Source organism: Heterodontus francisci, chromosome 6 (assembly GCF_036365525.1).
Source record: "Heterodontus francisci isolate sHetFra1 chromosome 6, sHetFra1.hap1, whole genome shotgun sequence".
NCBI lineage: Eukaryota > Metazoa > Chordata > Chondrichthyes > Heterodontiformes > Heterodontidae > Heterodontus > Heterodontus francisci.
In genome coordinates this window covers 21,541,603-21,559,575 of record NC_090376.1, presented here as the reverse complement: position 1 = coordinate 21,559,575, position 17,973 = coordinate 21,541,603, and the positions used below count along the sequence as shown (strand labels likewise).

The window sequence follows — 17,973 nt, the reverse complement described above, 5'->3', positions numbered from 1 at the left end:
TAGGGCCTTGAGGACATTCCGTGCAGACCACTGCCTGATGGACCGGTGGTCAAAGGTGTTTTTTCGCAGAAACTGCTCCACGAAGGATAGGTGGTACGGCACAGTCCAACTGGATGGAGCATTCCGTGGCAATGTGACCAGGCCCATCCTTCGCAACACCGGGGACAGATAGAACCTCAGCACGTAGTGACACTTGGGGTTTGCGTACTGGAGGTCTACACACAGCTTGATGCAGCCGCATACGAAGGTAGTCATCAGGATGAGGGCCACGTTGGGTACATTTTTCCCACCCTTATCCAGAGGGTTGAACATCGTGTCCCTCCAGACCCGGTCCATTTTGGATCCCCAGATGAAGCAGAAAATGGCTTGGGTGACCGCCACAGCACAGGAGTGGGGTATGGGTGCTGAGTGGATGATGCATCTTGACCTCCTCCTGAGGTCCCCAGTATCACAGAGGACAGTCTTCAGACAATTTTATTCACTTCACATGATGTCAAGAAACGGCTGAATGCAATGGATACTGCAAAAACTACGGACCCTGACAAAATACCGGCTGTAGTTCTTGCCCCCTAGCCAAGCTGTTCCAGTGCAGCTTCAACACTGGCATCTATCTAGCAATGTGGAAAATTGCTCAGGTGTGACCTGTCCACAAAATGCAGGACAAATCCAATCCAGTCAATTAATGCCCCATCAGTCTACACTCAATCGTTAGCAAAGTGATGGAAGGCGTCATCGACAGTGCTATCAAGCGGCACTTACTCAGCAACTGGCTCCCAGTGCCCAGTTTGGGTTAAGCAGGGCCACTTACCTCCAGATCTCCTTACAGTCTCGGTCCAAACATCGACAAAAGTGCTAAATTCCAGAAGTGAGGTGAGAGTGATTGGCCTTGACATCACGGCAGGAGTTTTGGAGCCCTAGCAAAATTGAAGTCAATAGGAATCAGATTGAAAGCTCCCCACTGGTTGGAATCAAACCTAGCACAAAGGAAGATGGTTGTGGTTGTTGGAGGCCAATCATCTCAGCCCCCGGACATTGCTGCAGGAGTTCCTCAGGGTGTGTCCTAGGACCAACCATCTTCAGCTGCTTCATCACTGCCCTTCCTTCCAACATAAGGTCAAACCTAGGGATTTTCGTTGATGATTGCACAGTGTTCAGTACCATTTGCTACTCCTCAGATACTGAAGCAGTCTTTGCCAGCATGTAGGAAGACCTGGACAATATTCAGACTTGGGCTGTTAAGTGGCAAGTGATGTTCACGCCAGGCATTTGTCAGGCAAGGAGCATCTCTAACAAGAGAGAATCTAACCACCTGCCCTTGGCATTCAACAGTATCACCATTATGGAATTCGCCACCATCAACATCCTGGATGATTACCATTGACCAGAAACTGAACTGGACCAGCCATATAAATACTGTGGCTACAACAGCAGGTCAGAGATTGGGAATTCTGCAGTGAGTAACTCTCGTTCTGATTCCCCAAAGCCTGTCCACCATCTACAACACACAAGTCTGGATTGTGATGGAATACTCTCCACTTGTCTGGATGAATACAGCTCCAACAATGCTCAGAAGTTTGGAGCCATCCAAGAAAAAGCAGCCTGTTGATCTGCACCCCAAAACATTCACTCCCTCCACCAGCATTGTTGCACAGTGGCAACAGAAGGTACCATCTACAAGATGTGCTGCAGTAACTCACCAAGTCTCCTTTGACAGCACCTTCAAACATGCAACCTCTACCACCTAGAAAGTCGAGGGCAACATACACATGGGAACACCACCATCTGCAAGTTCCCCTCCAATCATTCACCATCCTGACTTGGAACTATATCGCCATTCCTTTACCCTCACTGGGTCAAAATCCTGGAACTACCTCCCTAACAGCACTGTGGGGTAGCTACACCACATAGACCACAGCAGTTTAAGAAGGCGGCTCACCAGCACCTTCTCAAGGGCAATTAGCGATGGGCACTAAATGTTTGCCTTGCCAGCAATGCTTATGGAGTTAGATATAGCTCTTGGGGCGAAAGGGATCAAAGGATATAGGGGGAAAGCGGGAACAGGTTACTGAGTTGGATGATCAGCCATGATCATAATGAATGGCGGAGCAGGCTCGAAGGGCCGAATGGCCTACTCCTGCTCCTATTTTCTATGTTTCTATGTTACATCCGAAGAATGAATAATTTTTTTAAAAATCACCGTATCCTTCTATTCCTTTTCCCTAATGTGCTTATCTAACTTTCCCTTAAATGCATCTATGCTATTTGCCTGATCTACTTCTTGTGATAGTGAGTTCCTCAATCTAACCACATTTGGATGAGGAAGTTTCTCCTGAATTCTCTTTTGGATTTATTAGTGACAGTCTTATACTTATGACCTTTTTTTGCCCCATAAGTGGAAACATCACCTCTACATCTACCCTATCAAACTCCTTCATCTTCAATACCTGTCTGGTTATCCCACAGCTTTCTCCTTTCTAGAGAAAAGAGCCCCATCCTGTTCAGGCTTTCCTGATAAGGGTATCCTCTCAGTTCTGGTATTTTTTTTTTCACCTTTGCCAATGCTTCCATATCCTTTTCTAATATGGTGACCTGAAATGTGCACAGTACTGCAAGTGTGGTCTAACCAAGGTTCGATACAAGTTTCATGTAACTTCTCTACTTTTCAATTCTAACCCTCCAGAAATGAACCCCAGTGCTTGGCTTGCCTTTTTTTATGGCCTTATTAACATGCGTCGTTACATTTAGTCACTTGTGAATGTGTATCCCTTAGATCCTTTGCTCCACTACCTTGTTTAGATTCTTATTCTCCAAGCAGGATGTGACCTCTTTATTCTTCGTACCAAAATGCACCTCCTCACACTTAACTTTATTGAAATTCGATTTCCCAATACATCCTCACTCTGCAAGCTTATTTAATGTCTTCTTATACTTAGACAAACTTTTCAAGCGAGTTTTACCTGAAAAATGCCATGAAGGAGAAGCCATAACCATGTTGTTCTGCTATCCCAGCACACACCACATTGGTAGAAGCTCCAATCAATGTTCCATTGCCTGGAAGAACAAAGGGAAATAATCGGAAGTTTAGAATAAAAAGATAATGAAATATCAATGATCGTGTCATTTGTTTCCAATCTGCATAGAAAGGCCAAAAACAATCAGCAAACCTAAGAATGACATTGGAACCTGAAATGGTTAGTTAGACAATTGAACGTAGATTAAAAAAAAATACAATTTGTAGTTATAAGAGATGCAAAATATGTAAATAATGCTTTGTATGTTTATGGCAAAACTTAATTTATTCAAACACACAACCAAAAAGTGATGAGGAAAAATGCTTCTACTGGCTCAGTTGGTAGAACTTTTCCCCCAACCACCCTCTCCCCACCCACTGAGAAGGTTGTGGTTTTGTGGCAGTGAAAGATAGCGAAGGAGGTGCACCGATTGACCGTGCCTTCTTCATTAAGAAAATCCTGATTGAATGCTGTGGATTCCAAGCTGCAGACATCTTCTGCCTACAGGACCTCCCCAGCAGTGATGTGGCGGGATGCATCAAGTTCCCGAAGGTGTTCAAGAAGAAGAGAAACCAGGCGCCGCTGTCCTTCCTCACAGTGGAGCCGCTCTTCACAATCCACCTTTACAACCCATGTTCCTGTTGTTGACCAGGTACATCGAGGTGGCCAGCAGCAGCACTGTGGTCAAGGACGCATTTTGGGATTTGGTCCAGCAAGTGCAGGTCAAGGTCACGCTGAAGGTTGACACCAATGGAGCCATCATCCCTCCAGCTTTGCTATCGGGGAAGTTGAGGCTTCTTGGTCTACACAGGGTAGCCCAAAGTTTAGAGAGAGAGATACAGCACTGAAACAGGCCCTTCGGCCCACCGAGTCTGTGCCGACCAACAATCACCCATTTATACTAATCCTACATTAATCCCATATTCCCTACCGCATCCCCACCTTCCCTCAAATCTCCTACCACCTACATACACTAGGGGCAATTTACAATGGCCAATTTACCTATCAACCTGCAAGTTATGGGCGGAAACCGGAGCACCCGGCGGAAACCCACACGGTCACAGGCAGAACCTGCAAACTCCGCACAGTCAATACCCAGAACGGAACCCGGGTCGCTGGAGCTATGAGGCTGCAGTGCTAACCACTGCGCCACTGTGCCACCCCTGTTTGTCAGACCTGTGGCAAATCTGGTCATGTGGCGGCCAACTGCAACATAGTCGTCTGCAAGAACTGCAAGCAGGAAGGTCATCACACAAAGGACTGTAAGCAGAGTAAGTGCTGCAACCTGTGTGGTGGGTCAGGCCACCTCTACAAGAACCTACCACAAGCGCTGCCTCAGTTATGGACAGACGGCAAAGTCACAGGAAAGGCTGGGGGAAGGAACGGTGAACACGTCTCGTGCTGCAAAGGAGACCAGCAACCCTCCCCACAGCGAGGAAAATCCATCTGAGAAGGAGAGAAAAGGGGAGGCAGCTGCAACCAGAGACCCAACACCTACCCCGTGCCCGGAAACTCCTCCTCAACACATAGAATCTATGGAGGAGGAGGCAGCAGTGCGACAATTGGATGTGTGGCAAGTGGTCAAAAGGAAAACCACAAAGAAGAAGCCCCAAAAAAAGGAACAGGTCACCACCCAACCAGTGGCAAGAGGAAGCTACCGTCTGAGACAGACTCCAGCAGCTGCTCCTCATCAGACAAGGAAGGGCCGGAAAGACAGCACATGCAAAAGAACAAAGAAAAATTACAGCACAGGAACAGGCCCTTCGGGCCTCCAAGCCTGCGCCGATCCAGATCCTCAAAGCGGCAGAATGCAAAGGAGCTGGAAGAGAAAGCCCCCCAGCTCCATGGCACTGGAAGCAGCGATGAGACCAGTGTGCCCCAACCCCAAAGTGCTGAACCCAGCGAGATGCCCAGTGCACTCCAGCTCCAGGAAGCCGGGAGCAGAAATGTCCTCGAGGGGGAACAGAAGGGAAAGCCACCACCAGCAGAGAAGAGTCCAACCCTTGCTGCCTACAAGACCCACCCGATATCAACCCAATGGAACAAACCCCCCGTGAGTGACCAGAAGGGTTTTCTGAGCCCAACACATGCAGCAGCTTGTGTACCCTATGGATATGCAGGAAAATACCCAAGGACTGGGACTAGTAAGGATACCTGGTAGGGTAAGCAACATTCAGTTTTAAACAGGTATAAAGATTGCTTCTATTAAAGTGCGCAGCGTTAAATCCACGACACAATGTGTTTCGACTTTGGGTTACCTCGTCAAGCTCAAAGCCAACCTACTGTTTCTGCGGGAGTGTGGGATACTGCACCTCAGTACTTACAGGCAATGGTCGCGACAGTGGTCCCACGGACCATCATTCTGGTTAGGGGGAAATGATTTCCGTTCCTCTGGCCTGGGTATTCTGCTGCAGGAAGGCAACTTCATCATCTCCGAAATTAAGGAGGTGGTGGGGGGGAGGGGGGGTTGCCTCCTCGTAACAGATGTAATGTACAACAATGCTCTGCTCCGGTTAATCAACATGTACTCCCCGGTCCAATACAGTGACTGCTGCTGACGACATTCAGGCCAGTCATTCTAGGTGGTGACTTCAACTGCATCATTGATGCAGCTGGGCGATCCAGCAGTGTCGACAGCAAACTGGACGCTACGTCCATATTCCTAATGGAAACAGTAAAAGATGCCAAGCTGCACGACATCTTCAGCAAACCTGCAGACGGAATACAGCGTAGATACACCTGGTCAAGACCTGACGGGTCTGCCCGTTCCATAATTGACTTCCTATTTGTGTCCTGTGCATTCACGGTCAGATCCACCAACGTCAAGCCAGTGTTCTTCTCTGACCACTGCCTCCTACTGGCCAACTGCCACCTACAGGACGACCAGCGGGTTGGCAGGGGACATGGAAGCTGAATGTAACACTGCTGACCCCAGAGAACGTTGAGAAACTCAAAAGGGAATACAAAGGTTGGAGAACCATGAAACCCCTCTTTGAGTCTCTGGTGCACTGGTGGGAAGCGATCAAGGCAAACATCAAGAGGTTCTTTATCTTCAAAGGTGTTCAGAAGGTGAGAGAGAGACAGAGGAAAATGTCCAGACTCCAGAAAAGAATGCAGAATCTGCTCCGGCTGCAGTCGATGGGGTTCGAGGTCAAGGAGGATCTCCAAGAGGTGAAGAGCCAGCAGGCCTCGCTCTTTGCCATGGAGGCCTCCAAGATCATCTTCCGGTCCAGAGTCCGCTCCATTGAGCAGGATGAGACGTGCTCGCGTTACTTCTTCCAAAAGGTACACACAGAGAGCTCTGTGATCAGCAGCCTGAAGGAAGAGGATGGCTCGGTGATGTCATCACAGTCTGACATATTAAGGATCAGCAAATCCTTTTATGCCAGGCTGTAAGTTGTGAAGCCCACGATCAGCATGGCTTCCCAGTCCTTCCTGTCATCTATCACGGAGGTGTTAGATGACAGCCCGCGGGAGAATCTGGACAAACCGCTAACTCTGGATGAGCTGACAAAGGCCATCAGGTCCTTCTCCCGGAAGCGACGGCTTGCCAGTTGAGTTGTATTTGACTCTGTGGGACTGGATCGGCCCAGACCTTCTGGAAGTGTACGAGGGTATACTTCTGGCCGGAAGCATTTTAGAATCCGTGAGGAAAGGCATCATCACCCTCATCTACAAGCGGAAGGGGAAGAGGGCGGAAATCAGAAATTGGCAGCCCATCTCACTGCTTAATGAGTGAGTAGCCATGGTACACCATAAGCTGAGCATGTGGGAGCAGTATTCTCTCTCCATTGCGGGTAAGAACCTGGTCATCAGGTGCGAGCGCTCACGTTTTTGCTGTGCATGGCACAGGTCTGGCCCATACCCCACTCCTGCACCGTGGCGGTCACCCGAGCCATTTTCCGCTTTATCTGGAGATCCAAAATGGGCCATGTCCAAGGTCATCACCAATCTGGTCAAGTCTGCTCTGGAGTTGGTGATTCACCCTGATCAGACCTGTATTTTACCCAGCAGGAGCATCTCTGATAGCCTCACGCTGCTCAGGGATACGATCGCCTATGTACGGGACAGGAGGGTGGACACCTTCCTCATCAGCTTGGACAAGGAGAAGGTTTTTGACAGGATATCGCACACATACATGATGGATGTGCTCTCCAAAATGGGATTTGGGGAGGGCATCTGCAATTGGACCCAACTGCTCTACATAAACATCAATAGCGCAGTCTCAATCAATGGGTGGGAATCAGAACGTTTCCTGATCAAATCTGGAGTCAGACAGGGCTGTTTTCTCTCCCCTGTCTTGTTTATTTGCTGTATTGAACCTTTTGCTGAATCCATTAGGAAGGATGCGGGCATAGGAGGGGTGACAATCCCAGGCAGCGGAGGCACTTGGGTCAAAGCCTCCCTGTACATGGACGACGTCGCCGCCTTCTGCTCAGATCCGCCGTCCGTTCGCAGACTGATGAGCATCTGTGACCAGTTCGAACCAGCCTTGGGAGCCAAGGTAAGTCACGGCAAGAGCGAGGCCATGTTCTTTGGGAACTGGGCTGACCGATCGTTTGTCCCCGTCACCATCAGGTCAGACTACCCGAAGGTGCCAAAACCTGGAAGGAGTGAGTAGCCATGGTACACCATAAACTGAGCATGTGGGAGCAGTATTCTCTCTCCATTGCAGGTAAGGACCTGGTCATCAGGTGCGAGGGCTCACGTTTTTACTGTACGTGGCACAGGTCTGGCCCATACCCCACTCCTGCACCGTGGTGGTCACCCGAGCCATTTTCCACTTTATCTGGAGATCCAAAATGGACCATGTCCGTAGGGACACAATGTTCAAACCTCTGGATAAAGGGGGAAAAAACTTACCCAATGTCGCCCTCATCCTGATGGCCACCTTTGTGTGCGGCTGCATCAAGCTGTGTGTAGAACCCCAGTAGGCAAACACCCAGTGTCACTAAATGCTGAGGTTCTATCTGTCCCTGGTGTTGTGAAGGATGGGTCTGGCCACATTGCCGTGGAATGCTCCATCCAGTTGGACCATGCCGTACCACCTATCCTTCGTGGAAAGGTTTGTGCAGAACAACACCTTTGACCACCAATCCATCAGGCAGTGATCTGCACGGAATGTCCTCAAGGCCCTACGGGAAAAGGAGATGGTGGATCCTGTCGGATGGTTCCCCGAACAGACTGCCAAAATCATTTGGCAGAATGCCTCATCACCAGAACTTTCAAACAAGCACCAAGACATAGCTTGGCTGGTGGTGGGAGGGCGCTTCCCGTCAGAACCTTCCTGCATGCCCGGAATCTCACCACCTCAGCACGCTGCCCACAAGGTGGCTGTGGTGGGGAAGAGACTGTTGCCCACCGCCTTCTGCAATGTGCCTTTGCAAAGCAGATGTGGAAAGAGATGCAGTCGTTTCTGTTCAGATTGATCCCGAGCAGCTCCGTAACACAGGAGTCTGTGCTGAACAGTCTGTTCCCAGGGACTTATACCGAGATAAATATCAGCTGTTGCTGGAGGACCATCAACTAGGTGAAAGATGCTCTTTGGTCTGCCCGAAACTTGCGGGTCTTCCAGTGCAAAGGGTTGTCCACGACCGAGTGTTGCAGACTGGCACATTCCAAGGTCCAGGACTACGTGCTGAGGGACGCACTAAAGCTTGGGGCAGCCACCGCAAAGGCTCAATGGGGAAAGACCACTGTGTAAGGTCCTCCCACCATAGTGAACCGAGAGGTTACAACCTGTGTAAAACCCCTCAGGCTGTATACACCAAAGTATGAAACAAAAACACGAAATGCTGGAAATACTCAGCAGGTCTGGCAGCATATGTGGAGAGAGAAACAGAGTTAACATTTCAGGTCAGTGACCCTTCATCATATTAGACCTTGCTGTGTATCAACTAGCTTCTGAATTTTATACATCAATCTGAGATGGCAGATAGGGCCTCGGTTAATATGTCATATCCAAAAGACAGCACCTCCAACAGTGCAGCACTCTCTCAGTACTGCATTGAAGTGACAACCTAGATCATGTACAAGATACCGACAGCTTGGTGAAGACAATGGATTGCTAAACCAGTCCTTGCAAACTGCTGATCAAGTGTTAATATGTTGTGAAAACTGTCAAGTAACATCACGCTTACTATAGGTTGGAGACCAAATTTACTAAAGTTATGGTATCAGTGTTTATTACATTCACACCAAATTCCTCTCCCTGCTATTTTAATCAAAGCAGTTATCCTGCTTATATCAAATAGCTTAAACCTCCATTAAAATAGAGAGGAAGAGGAAGTTGATACAAGCAGCCATTTCATATTTGCACAATAATATCACTTACAGTAATTTCCAGATGTAGATACTTATTGTGCAATTTTAGTTTTAAAATGGGCTCTCACACATTCAACACATTTCAATTTCATCTTGAGCCCCAAGTTTGTACATTTTTCACAACACTCATAAAATGCAGAGTACATCTTCAGATGCGATTTCCTGTCATTCTATCAAATTAACAATAGATTTTCCATTTCTTAGTGAATTTAAACTGGGCACTCATTTTCCGATTCTGATTAACTTTTGTTACAAGAGAGGCTTATGCTCTCTCCTGTTGGTGCAGTACTGCTTACATTCCCTGCAAGACTTTGCACCTGCCTCATCAAGTAGACTCAATCAACGCTCGTCTGCTTAAACAGGTGTCAGTCTGGTGCATGACATCTCGGTGCAGCTGGGAAAAAAGCAATCAGCAGTGATAACATTAGGTCTCCAATCAATAGAAGCTGACAGAGTCAGTGATTAGGCCACAGTGTTGTAATTGGTTTCTTCTTTCCTCCTGTCTGCCACATATGGTGCCAATTTTCAGCCAGCCCACACATCGCATCCTTATTTTAGGGTAGCAAATGACTATTTAAAAATAAGTGATAATGCTCCAAGAATATGGAAGTGGGAAAAGGGTTTGCATTGCTTCCAACAAAACATCAGTATTGCCAAAAATTTAAAGAATAATTTTTGGATGGATCAATGTTATCTGCTAAGAGATTGTTGTGCACCAATCTGAAGGGACTGTTAAAATAGAAGATTTTTTTCTCAATAATTTTCACCCCTCCTCTCCTGAAGGTATTCACGTCTTGCAGACATGACTGTTCCATGGGCAACTTTCAGTTGCCAAAAAGACACTATTTATGTGTGAACCTTAATGTTGTGCATCGGCAGATGGTTTTACCACAGGATAAATCAAGGCCAAACTCATTCCTATCTTTAGCCAACACCCATGCGTTTTCACTTCCTGGAGTCATTGAGGGCCAACAGCAGCACCTCTACTATCCTCCCAGCTGAGATCAGCTGATTCAGCACGATTACTGATCCAACCTGGGACCTTCCTGGTCTGTGTAACTCAGCTACTCAAAAATCACTTCTTTAGCCACCCTAAAGGGATAATGTAACATAAGCCCCAGTAGTTAAGGAAACTGGTCCTTTAATGGACTACAATCATTGCTTCCATCTACGTATTGTGTCTTTTGCAAAGATCTGCAGACAATTTGAACAACAGCTCTCAGGAGACTGCAGCATACCTGAGCTTTATTCAAATGCCTGCTTCTGGGTTGAGAGGACATGTGATTTTATATTGATTCCATCTCCAACCATTAGATATTCTATATAATTGTATCATTGCATCACCCTTTCTTTCAGGAAACTGAATGTTTGTTTCATTTTACCAAATCAGCATTCAAATAAATGCAAAACTGAGCATGGAGATCATTATTGTATGATTTTGTCATACAGGTTCAGTTGGTAGCACTCTCACCTCAGAGTCAGAAGGTTGTGGGTGCAAGTCCCACTCTCAGGACATGAGCACAAAAATCAAGGCTGACACTCCAGTGCAGTACTGAGGGAGTGCTGCATTTTTGGAGGTATCATCTTTCAGATGAGACTTTAAACTGAGGCCCTGTCTGCCCTCTCAGGTGTAAGGGGAATGTTTTTTATGCAATGCATTTATTTATTCAGCTATTTTCTTGTATCAATTTATCAGATTGTGAAATGTGCTTGTTACAGATGTAAACTGGGACTTGGTGATTTTGCTTGCAGAGTTTGACAAAGGGTAGTAGGAATATGGAGTGCAGAGGACATCGGGTCGAAGAGAGAAGAATTCTGACTGAAGACATCATCGTTGGGGCTCAAAGTGGAATTTTTTTTAAAATAAAGTTTTAACTGAACGCACGCACGAGTCAGGAAATGTCATGAAGATGGTGACCCCAGATTATTACAACATCAGACACTCTGTCTACAACAGCTCTCATAGACAATGGTCTTTCGGAATATGTGAGAATGGCTTTCTTCCTGTGTATTCAAGAAGCAGATATCATATCCATTGCTGGTGTGCACCTAAGACCACACCCCCCACCCACTGTTGAGAGCAGGAAATGACCACATGCAGGTGGTCTCACACAGCCATGGTGGGATTGATAAGGTACTGAAACCCAATTAGATGACCCAATTCGAGACATTACCTTATATGTCAATGGACCAGGGTCAGAAAGGGGTATAAAGCCGCAGCCCACAAGAATATTGTTGCTGCAGTCAGGAAGAGTGACATGGTCAGTCACTGAATATCAAGAGTAAGGCGAGATTCCACAATAATTGGAGGAAAGTACTCGGGAAAACTGTTGACCGGCTTACACAGGTGAACATAAAAGATCTTCTGGTACTATATTGAAGTCTAATAGGGGAGTTATCCCCAGTGTCCTGGCCAACATTTATCCTTCAATTAACAAAAACATTATGTGGTCATTATCCCATTGTTATTTGCAGGAGCTTGCTGTGCATAAATTGGCTGTTCCGTTTCCCACATTACATCAGTGCCCACACTTCAAAAAGTACTTCATTGGCTGTAAAGCACTTTGGGACATCCTAATATTGTGAAAGGTGCAATACACATGCATATCCTTTTATCTATCTATTTACCTTTGCAGCAGTTTTGGATTCTGGTTGGCTGTCTCTGTTCTGGTTCACTCTTCCTAATCTCCATTCCGGTTCACTCTTCCTAATCCCAGGTTTAGTTTGTTGTTCTGGTATTTTAATTCCTTCTATTGATTCTTCTTGCACTGGCTCCAAACTTTCAGATATTTTGAGGCGATCCCTTCTGTTGCTGCTGCTCATGAACTCTCACTGCATCTCCTGGTAGCAGTGGGTTTACAGATCCTCAGAAGTTGCTTCCTTTTGCTACACTTGAGCTATTATGAACTCTTTTGATGATTATTTTTGGCAATCATTCTGTGATAAAAGGCGTTGTTACACGCTATGACCAATCAACAATTGGAGGGCTGAAGCAATACCATTTTCAGGCATGTTATGATAACTAAATAGGGCTAAATGTTCATCTTGAACTCATGCTTTCTTGAACAAGTTTATTTTTGCAAATTGAACATTTTTCTTGGTATTCTCCTTGGACGGTGGGTACTTTGATTAGGACTTTGTGTGCTTGAATCATAGACTTTACTAACTTTTCTGCATGCTACGTTTGTAAACTGAGTTCAAATGATCTAAACCTACTTCATTTGGGATACAGTATCCAGAAAACCTACCTTAGTAACAGTTGATTGAAGCAGCTAAGAAATTGAAAAATCCAAAAGGTTGTCAAGAGAAATCTTCTGACGTGCTACATTGGTAGATTGATCAGATGCACAATTACATTTGAACTCTTGTTATTGAATAACTTATTAGATTTTTCTTAAAGTGAAAAGGGTTCCACCATGATTAATTATTGATTTGAATGAAATTCAAATACCTCAGTCCCAATTTTCTGCAGTGGTCTGCTTAGAGTGCTATGTGTTTCCATTAGCTCATTGCACACTTTGGCAAGTTTGTCCCAACCCCATTTACCTTCTTCTCTGACCTCCATCGCTGACTGGGTCCAGGGACTACTGCAGTCCCAGCAGTGACCACTGCTCCCAACGGTGCTGCTGGATAGAAGAACTGCCGGCTCTCTGATTGCCCATCAGCTCTTGGAGGTGGGGCCTCCTGCCTCAGAGGGGTGGAAGCCAAGACTGCAGTTGGTTAATTGCCTGAGGACCGTAAAATATGGTCATGGCTTCCAGGACCGGCGGAGACGGGCATGCCCCCAGGTTTCCAGCCGGTGGTCGGGGCCACTACCTGCTCGTAAAATCCCGCCCTTTATTTCTGTATATTTTGCATGTCACATATCAACTAACCCTACCTTCAATTTATACCGATTTACCAGGCTGGTACAGATTTCTCCCAACAACTTTTTGAATTTTTGAAATTCTTGGTTGCTTTGCTATATTTTACTAGCAGAGGTTCTATTAATCAGACAAGTTTTTGCACTGATTGGTCTTTCTCAGTTGCTGTTATTATCTCACCTTGTCTTGCTTGCAACGTCAGGAGACGGAATATCATGCACACAGATACTTAATCATCTTTGTCATCTTGTGCTGTCAGTTCTGGGTAGGTAGTTTCGAAACAACGAGTTCTCTGTGAAGCTCTGAATTATTCTTATATTGTTCTGTCAATCTATAATTTAAGTACATGCGCTACTCTCTTGGCATTTCATACATTGGTTGCTTCATAATTGTCTCCGCCACATAATTTTGTTCGTACATATACTGGTAAAATTTGTTGCAATTCTGCAACTGTCACTTCTTTTTCTAATTGGGCACATCTATATTCTGTTGTTATAAATTTGGGTGTTGCCTACACAATGGGTTTCATCCTCATATAATAATGCCAAGTGGCAAGCTGGCGGCATCACTCCTAATCCTCACTGGCTTGTTCAGCTCCCAGTATTTCAGTTCTAACTCATGCTCATGAGGCCAGTGCGATGCTGTGTCTGCTTCAGGTTGCTTTTGTAGTTATTTCTGTGCCATTTGACAACTTGACTAACAAAATCGCCATCAAAGATACCATTGCATGCCTGTTTTGTTTGCTTGTTGTTTTCAACTGTTTGATTCTTTCCATCTTTTTTTATTCACTCAATTTAAATTATTGGGCTACGTGCCCTCTTTGATGCCATGCAATTTAGTACAGTAGCTTCAATCCATAATCTGTTATTGACCAGCTAGCTCTGATATTTTTGGTGTAATTGAATGAAGTGAAATCTCTGCTTCACTCACAACACTGTTTTCCTGCCTTCTGTTGCTCTATAAGTATCGTCTGTTTTCTGTAGAACTAGACTGTCTTGGAATAGGTTATTTATTATTCTGACTACACTTGTGTCATTAATGAGGCTGTCTACAAGGATTCACAAGACTTAGCTTTTTTTTTCCACATATCTATTATATATTAATCAATGCTTTCTGCCGAAGCTTGAAACCTTGAGTTAAAAACATGTCTTTCATAAGTAATGTTCTTTCAAGGTGTGGCATGTTTATTAAACTTGTCCATTTATCTTTTCCTTTACTATACATAAATGTATTATGCATCTCTACCACTTCTGGGCTCAGTACATGGTATTTTAATATCAATCCTATCTCTGACCACTAAATACTTTACACATCTTTAACATATCATTGCACTGCTCAAACAGACAACTATTTCAGAGCACTGAACATGCTTCAGCTCGGCACAAGGCAGCAATTGAAGGATTTTGTGAGTAATTGAAGGGGTACATTTTCGGAGGGATTTAAAGGCAGTGAAAGATTTAGGAAGATAATTCCAAAGTGTTGGGCTATAGAATTTGTGCTCAGATTTCTAGAGTAGAGCTTGAACTCACAACCATCTGCTAGGCAACAGTATCGCCACTGAGCCAAGGCTGACACCTACGTTCCACTACCAGCTACTTTTAGGCAGACATTCATGTATTTATTTTAATGTAGAACAGACACGCTAGGCATTTGTACATGAACTTTGCCAAATGGAAAATTTAAAGTTAATTCAACTTGGAAGCAATATATGCCATCAGCGAATATGTTGTACCAAACAGAAAATATCATCAATCATTGTTAATTGAGATTTTTTAACGGTTGGACATTAAAATAATGCCAGAAAATTAATGCTACTAAATTTATTTCTCACAAGATATAACATTCAGAATAGCAAAAAAAGGCAGATGGGTGTTGCTAGCACTTTTTCTCAATTTCCTATCTCTTTTAATGCTGATGAATGCTAGTGGCAGAAAACAGACCTCACTGTGCTGGTATCATCTCTGTTTGAGTTCTTAACTTGCACAACTGTATTAGAAAAAACAAGAGTCATGAATATTGACTGAAATCTTAGAATTACAAGAACACAAGAAATATGAGCAGAAGTAGACCATATGGCCCATCGAGCCTGCTCCGCCATTCAATACAATCATAGCTGATCTTGGGCTTCAATTCCACTTTCCTGCCCACTCCCCATATCCCTTAATTCCCTGCAAGACCAAAAATATATCTGTCCCAGCCTTAAATGTATTCAATGATGGAGCATCCATAACCCTCTGGGGTAGAGAATTTCAAAGATTCACAACCCTTTGAGTGAAGTAATTTCTCCTCATCTCAGTCCTGACTGAATGACCCCTTATCCTGAAACTGTGTCCCTGTGTTCTAGATTCCCTGACCAGTGGGAACAATCTCTCAGCTTCCACCCTATCAAGCTCTTTCAGAATCTTGGATGCCTCAATTAGATCACTTCTCATTCTTTTAAACTCCAGAGAATACAGGCCCAATTTATTCAGCCTCTCATCATAAGACAACCCCCTCATCCCAGGGACCAATTTAGTAAATCTTCGCTGCACTGCCTCCAGTGCAAGTATATCCTTTCTTAAATGTGGAGACCAAAACTGCACACAATATTCCAGGTGCGGTCTCACCAAAGTCCTGCACAATCTTAGTAAGACGTCTTTATTCCTGTACTCCAATCCCCTTGCAATAAAGGCCAACATGCCATTTGCCTTCCTGCTGCACCTGCATATTAACTTTGTGCATTCCTTGTACGAGTACACCCAAGTCTCTTTGAACATCAACACTTATCAGTTTCACACCTTTTAAAAAATATTCTGCTTTTCTATTTTTACGACCAAAGTGAGCAACTTCACACTTCCCTACATTATACTCCATTTGCCACCTCGTTGCCTACTCACTTAACCTGTCTATATCTCTTTGCAGCCTCTCTACATCCTCCCCACAGCTTACCTTTCCAGCGAGCTTTGTATCATCAGCATTTCTAGATACATTACTCTCTGTCTCTTCATCCAAGTCATTAATATAGAGTGTCAATAGCTGAGGCCCCAGCACTGATCCTTGTGGCACTCCACGATTCACTGCCTGCCAACTTGAAAATTCCCCATTTATGCTCACTCTGTCTGTTAACCAATCCTCTATCCATGCTAATATATTGCCCCCAACATCATGAGCAATCATTGAATGAACAGCACAGGAGGAGGCCATTCAGCCTATCAGGCCCATGCATGCTATAGTTATTTTCCATTATCTCAAAAAGATGGAACTCCAACAACCCGGAGAGTTTTCAAACGCAGACTCAATGTCATTTAATCGCTATACTCTTGATTTATCTCAACATGTCACTTCTTTTCAACCCTTGATAGCACCCTGCACTTTGACCATTGGCTTTTCAACTAAGTTTGTTAAAAAATAATATTTTTTAAAACTGGCATTGACCATTTTCACATTTTGCCATTCACAAGAATGGTTCCAGGGATGAGGAATTTCAGTTATGACGATAGATTGGAGAAGTTAGGACTGTTTTCCTCGGAGAAAAAAAGGCTGAGAGGTGACTTGATAGAGGTATTCAAAATCATGAGGGGTCTGGACAGAGTAGATAGAAAGAAACTGTTCCCACTCGTGAAAGGATCGAGAACAAGAGGGCACAGATTTAAAGTATTTGGTAAGAGAAGCAAAAGCGACATGAGAAAAAACGTTTTCACGCAGCAAGAGGTTAAGATCTGGAATGCGCTGCCGGAGAACGTGGGTGGAGGCAGGTTCAATTGAAGCATCCAAAAGGGAATTAGACAGTTAAATGCACAGGAATAATGTGCAGGGTTATGGGGAGAAGGCAGGGGAATGGAACTGAGGGAATTGCTCTTTCAGAAAGCCAGTGCAGACACGATGGGCCGAATGGCCTCCTTCTGCACTGTAACAATTCTGTGATTCTGTGTTTCTGTGTAACAGGAGGTGGAGAAAGGAGCGTCAAGTGACAACTTTTCTCATTTAAAAAATCAAAATTATACATAAGTGTGTGAAACTCAGAGTTACACTATTAAGGAATAACATTAATGAATTGTACTTTTTATAATTTATCTGTAATGCAGACATTACCTATTAAGTGAAAATTTTAAACCTTATCTGTATGAAAGAGAAGTATAAATAATGAATGATGCTATTAGACTTGATTAACAAGGGCAAATGCATATAATTATATAACTTACTATAAAACTCATGTCCAGTATGTAGGAATCATGTCGAAGACCACATTTGATTCAACATTAGGAGAGCAGTGCACTCTAGCACATCACAGTCTAAAACAACTCTGAACTTTGGTGAGGGAGTAGAAGTGTGGCTGGATGGGAATTCTGTTTACAACTTCTTCTGTTGTCCCATTGGTAGTGGGGGGATGGGGCTGGGGGACAGAGAGGCATTAAAATGCAACTTCAGTGGTGTTGAACAACGAACAAAAGCAGATTGGTCGCCCATTGTACAGCTCACCCGATTTTCCTATCTGTTGATGTCAAGTCCAGCTGGGGCATATAAGGGGTGGCTGAAATGCCACTGACCATTCTGCATCCCTACCAAAATTGAATTTCACCTCTGCCTGCCTTTAAATATTTAGACCGTACGCCTGTACTTGCAAAGATACAGCAGAGGCACCTGCCAGACATTGCCATTCTGACAGTCAGAGTCCAAAGCCTGAATAAAGTTTAAAAAAAACTAACGTTTATTTTCACACATCAACCCTCTCTGGCCCCTCATCAATCCTTCAGGGATTGATTACCATTTGCCTTTTCTATTCTAGGCTCCAATTA

The 17,973-nt window shown here is 44.7% G+C and overlaps 1 protein-coding gene across 2 annotated transcripts in view; it reads right to left on the bottom strand.

Moving 5' to 3' along the window:
- The window catches only part of oca2 (oculocutaneous albinism II), a 546,813-nt gene that overhangs the window by 82,514 nt on the left and 446,326 nt on the right, over nt 1-17,973 (bottom strand). For both annotated transcript variants that reach the window (XM_068032789.1, XM_068032790.1), the window contains one exon: nt 2,958-3,051. In XM_068032789.1, coding sequence (XP_067888890.1) covers nt 2,958-3,051 — 94 coding nt within the window. The remainder of the gene's footprint in view (nt 1-2,957; nt 3,052-17,973) is intronic.